General features: G+C 41.0%; 1 protein-coding gene across 1 annotated transcript; it reads right to left on the minus strand.

Annotated features, from left to right (window-relative positions):
- Positions 1-1,184: 1,184 nt before the first annotated feature.
- Positions 1,185-1,898, minus strand: Ftmt (ferritin mitochondrial). The gene has a single exon (XM_052156062.1). The coding sequence runs from the start codon at positions 1,896-1,898 to the stop codon at positions 1,185-1,187; it is 714 nt and encodes a 237-aa protein (XP_052012022.1).
- Positions 1,899-5,559: the final 3,661 nt, after the last annotated feature.

Here is a 5,559-nt window from a genome sequence, read left to right on the forward strand (position 1 = left end):
CTTGGAACTCTGGGAGGTATCTCCTTTTCCCATGCCTGTAGTAGCTTAAGCCATACACCCCTTGTCCCTTACACAGACACACTGCTGTTCCCAGGCCCTCCCGTGCCATCACATAGAGGATTCTAATCTATCTGATTCTAATTCCCGTTCACCAGATACCTCCCACTCATCCGACCCCTTCCCTCCAAAATCTCTTTACCCAGAAGAATACTCCCTTGTTTCTCCATTTTTTTTTTTAACTTTTTAATCCTCCACAGTTCTTTTCATTTCCACTCTAACATGATAAAAAATTTTACCTTATGAAAGATTTTCTCTCTGGGTTATATTGAAAGACAGGCTATACAACCCTGTGGTTAGAGATTGTGCTATAGAACCTGAAACCAAACCAATCTGTTTCGTTACATTGTAGCTAATTATTTTTAAGGCAAACAACATAAAAAACAAACCCATTTCTCCCTATCTTGAGACAGTATATTTAGTATATCAGTAGGAAATACCAAAAGAGAAATAAAGCGTTTGTGATTTTTTTCTGTGCTTTTAATTAAAAGTCTTCTCTGAGTCCTTAAAATGTGAACCACTGAGCTGTTCAATACCACTACCTGATGTAGCTAATACCAAGTTTGACACGAAACCTTAAAAAAATAAAACCTAGGTTGTGCCTGTACACTACCATTTCTTGGAACACACTGTGAAAATAGAATAATTGTCAAAATTTTGCATGTGTGATTTTCGAAGTACTTTCTATCTTCTCTCTCTTTCAGTTATTTATATATTATCTAGTTTTCTCACTGACCATTTTGCATAAGATTTTTGAAGACAGTACAGATTGTTGAATTGAAAATCGTAGAATTTCAGTTTAGGTTTATAGTTAGGAACAACATTTGACAATAATATTCCAAGAACATGATCTTGAGTCTAATTTAAGTGTTTTGTCTCTCATCCCTTTCATACCATAGTATTCTGGGCTATCTTTCAGGCTGGGAAAATAGTAGTATTTTGGTGTTGGTAGAAAGCCGTGGTGAGCACAGGGCAAAGCGTATTTTCTCTACAAAACACTGGCAGAACAGTCCAAAAAGGGAGGAGAATGTAAAGATGGAGTCAAGTTTTAAGGGCAAAAAACAGGAGATCGCTAACTCCACCCAGGTCTTGGGACCCACTGGGGTGTCGGATAGGAAGCCTCTGTCTTAGTGCTTGCTCTCGCTTCCAAGGGTGTGCTTGTCGAAAAGATATTCCGCTAGGCCAGCAGCTGGAGCCCCCATAGTGACCAAGTTGTGCACGTGGTCTGCTAATTCTTTGATAGACTTCACTTGCTCATTCAGGTAGTGAGTTTCCAGAAAGTCACACAAATGAGGATCTCCTTTCTCTGTAGCCAGAGTATGCAGGTCCAGCAGCGACTGATTTACACTCTTTTCCAGGAGCAGGGCACACTCCATGGCCCGAAGTCCACATTCCCAGTCGTCTTTGTCTGGCTTCTTAATGTCCTGGAGGCAGATCCGGCCTCCTCGCTGGTTCTGGAGTCTCATTAGCTTCTCTGCGTGTTCCCTCTCCTCCAGGGACTGGCGAAGGAAGTACTTGGAGAAGTTGTACAAGGCCACATCATCCCTGGAGAAGTAGTAGGCCATGGACAGGTACACGTAGGAGGCGTAAAGTTCCGTGTTGATTTGGCGGTTGATAGCAGCCTCAGAGTCCGGGTGAAAGTTCTGGCGCACCCTGGCAGGACTAGTGGAGTCCTGGGAGGAAGCCGCCGAGGCCAGGAGGCGTCGAGGGGAGGCCAGTCGGGGACCTAAAGGATACCTGGAGGCCAAGCACTGTGGGACAGTGAATCTGTGTAACACTCGGGGCAGGGGCATCAATGCAGGGCCGATGTGCTTGGAGAAGAACCAAAAGCAGGACAGCATGATTCCTGTTTGAAAGTAGGGGAAACTGAGGCCAGGCAAGCTCAGCACAAGGTCTGCCGCCGAGCGTCAGGTCTAAATGAGAACTCAGCCTTAGTGATAACCTTTGCGTCACGCGGCCCTTCTCTTTCACAATGCAGAGTTCTAAGAGAGCTTGGCCACTGACGCTATGCAACTGTCATTTGTCGCGGTCAGCATGGGTGTGGCACTAGGCCCTCAGGAAAGGGAACACAGACTGATGCCATTTACCAAAACATGTGCTGAATGACTAACACAAGATTCTGGTCTAGATAGTGTATAGTTGATTAGTTTGCCTGAATTAAAATGGCTGTCATAAGAGAAAACTCAGCGACTCTGAGAACTTCCCCTTGTCTCTCTTCACTAATCATTTTCTGTCTAAGAACCTAGGGGCATTGAAAGGAAGGCACAATAAATTGTCCTGTGGAAAGCCAGCATTACAAATGACTCCTGGTTATTTTAACAAACATTAAGTACAAAAACAATGGCCAGCACGGTGGACAACTTCACTTTAGTAGACTATTTTAAAGCATGTTGTCATTTTGAATACAGAACTTAACTTCCTTGTTTAGAAGCCATAATTTAGAAAAGTAGAACGAATGTGCATACTGGCTGTATTTACTTTCTATACTGACTGGTTTTACTTTCCTATTTTTTGTTGATGTAGCAATAGATGCATTCTTTTTAAAAGAGCCTTAAATTCTGAAGAAGATATAATGGTGTGTCGTTTTCTCTGGCTAAGAATGGCCTTGAGTTTTGCGTTCTTCTGCATCCCAGCTCCTGAGAGCTGAGATTACAAGCACATGCTAACACTCTTCTCAGTGAAGAACTCTTAATCTTAAGTCAATGTTTAAAATTGTTTTGGGGTGTTCAGAAAATGCATTTGAAAAAAAGCAAAACCAAACAAACCTCCAATCCTCTCCCTACCTAGAGATTAAACCATGTGGGTGATGATTCTCTCTAAGATGATAGCAAAAGATACTTCATAGGTGAAAGGATAAATATTTTAACAGCTTTATCTAGGAATAATTGCTGCATGCAAAACTGCAGATATTTATCACAGTTTCAGTTTGACATCTGTGGTTTCAGTTTGACATCTGTGTAAGCACCAGCTAAACTCAGGTGACATTTGCCACCCATTTCTGTGTTCTTTTGTACTTCCTAATCTGACTTGTCCTGCCTGGTGTCATCCCTGATACCCACGGGTTGGATTTACCTTACTCTTTAGGTTAGCCTGTATTTCCTAGATTCCCCATACACTGTAGCTAACACTAGGCACAAAGTTGAGTTTATATCACTCAGAATGATAAAGTCTGTTCATGCTGGAGTATTACCAATATGATAGTTTCTTTTTATTGCTGTGTAACATTATAAAGATAAAATCCACTTTGTTTACTTGTTGCCTTGCCAGTTTAATAGTCTAAACTGTTGGATAAAGTTTAGGCTATTAAAATCAAGCTGTGATTGACATGCCTGTAGTGGTTTTTGTGGGTTTTTCTCTTTGGTAAATAAATACTAAGTATATACTAAAGTGGTCAGATAATATGATGAACAAGTGTTCAAATGTTTACAAACTGCACAGCTTTCCCCAAAGTTCACATAGGATGACATTCTCTCTTACATGTTGAGACCACGTTCCTTCTGAGGCTTGCTAACACTTGGCATTATCATTCATTTAAAGGTAAAAAATCACAGGCATTGCGATAGGTGTAAATTTGCATTTTGTTGTATTTTTTAAATTTGTGTCCTTGATATAATTAAATGACAGCATTTTCCTTCTGCCACTTTGCCAACAGTCTGTTTTGATGAGGCCTTTTCTTTTCTTTTCTTTTCCTTTCCTTTCCTTTCCTTTCCTTTCCTTTCCTTTCTTTTCCTTTCCCTCTCTATTGCCTTGGGAACTTTGACTTTCTTTCTTTCTTTTCTTCCTTCCTTCCTTCCTTCCTTCCTTCCTTCCTTCCTTCCTTCCTTCCTTCCTTCCTTCCTTCCTTCCTTCCTTCCTTCCTTCCTTCCTTCCTTCCTTCCTTCCTTCCTTCCTCCCTCCCTCCCTCCCTCCCTCCCTCTCTCTCTCTCTCTTTCTTTCTTTCTTTCTTTCTTTCTTTCTTTCTTTCTTTCTTTCTTTCTTTCTTTCTTTCTTTCTTTGTTTTTGGATTTGTATTTTTCGAGAAAGGGTTTCTCTGTGTTTCCCTGGCTGTCCTGGAACTCACTCTGTAGACCAGGCTGGCCTCGAACCCAGAAATCCACCTGCCTCTGCCTCCCAGAGTGCTCGGATTAAAGGTGTGCACCACCACCACTGGGCTGAACTTTGACTTTCTAATCCCCATCTTTGGCCCTGGTTCTAGTTCTATTCAGGTCTTTATATTACACACACGCTCCCTCTTTATATGCCTTTTGTTTTTTCTTTTTTCTTTTTTTATTATTTTTTATTTATTTGATATATATTTTTTATTATTTTATTTTATTTTATTTTTTTGTTTAAAATTTTTTTATTCGATATATTTTTTATTTACATTTCAAATGATTTCCCTTTTTCTAGCCCACCCCACTCCCCGAAAGTCCCGTAAGCCCCCTTTTCTCCCCCCTGTCCTCCCACCCACCACTTTCCACTTCCCTGTTCTGGTTTTGCTGAATACTGCTTCACTGAGTCTTTCCAGAACAAGGGGCCACTCTTCCTTTCTTCTTGTACCTCATTTGATGTGTAGATTATGTTTTGGGTATTCCAGTTTTCTAGGTTAATATCCACTTATTAGTGAGTGCATACCATGATTCACCTTTTGAGTCAGGGTTACCTCACTTAGTATGATGTTCTCTAGCTCCATCCATTTGCCTAAGAATTTCATGAATTCACTGTTTCTAATGGCTGAATAAGTACTCCATGTGTATATATACCACATTTTTTGCATCCACTCTTCTGTTGAGGGATACCTGGGTTCTTTCCAGCATCTGGCAATTATAAATAGGGCTGCTATGAACATAGTAGAGCATGTATCCTTATTACATGGTGGGGAATCCTCTGGGTATATGCCCAGGAGTGGTATAGCAGGATCTTCTGGAAGTGAGGCGCCCAGTTTTCAGAGGAACCGCCAGACTGATTTCCAGAGTGGTTGTACCAATTTGCAACCCCACCAGCAGTGGAGGAGTGTTCCTCTTTCTCCACACCCTATCCAACACCTGCTGTCTCCTGAATTTTTAATCTTAGCCATTCTGACTGGTGTAAGGTGAAATCTCAGGGTTGTTTTGATTTGCATTTCCCTAATGACTAATGAAGTTGAGCATTTTTTAAGATGCTTCTCAGCCATCCGAAGTTCTTCAGGTGAGAATTCTTTGTTTAACTCTGTACCCCATTTTTTAATAGGGTTGTTTGGTTTTCTGGAGTCTAACTTCTTGAGTTCTTTATATATATTGGATATTAGCCCTCTATCTGATGTAGGATTGGTGAAGATCTTTTCCCAATTTGTTGGTTGCCGATTTGTCCTTTTGATGGTGTCCTTTGCATTACAGAAACTTTGTAATTTTATGAGGTCCCATTTGTCAATTCTTGATCTTAGAGCATACGCTATTGGTGTTCTGTTCAGAAATTTTCTCCCTGTACCGATGTCCTCAAGGGTCTTCCCCAGTTTCTTTTCTATTAGCTTCAGAGTGTCTGGCT

This window comes from Apodemus sylvaticus, chromosome 13 (genome assembly GCF_947179515.1).
Source record: "Apodemus sylvaticus chromosome 13, mApoSyl1.1, whole genome shotgun sequence".
NCBI classification, from domain to species: Eukaryota; Metazoa; Chordata; class Mammalia; order Rodentia; family Muridae; genus Apodemus; species Apodemus sylvaticus.

Coding starts and splice junctions, on each gene's coding strand:
- Ftmt (XM_052156062.1), bottom strand. CDS start 1,898: ATGCTGTCCTGCTTTTGGTTCTTCTCCAAGCACATCGGCCCTGCATTG.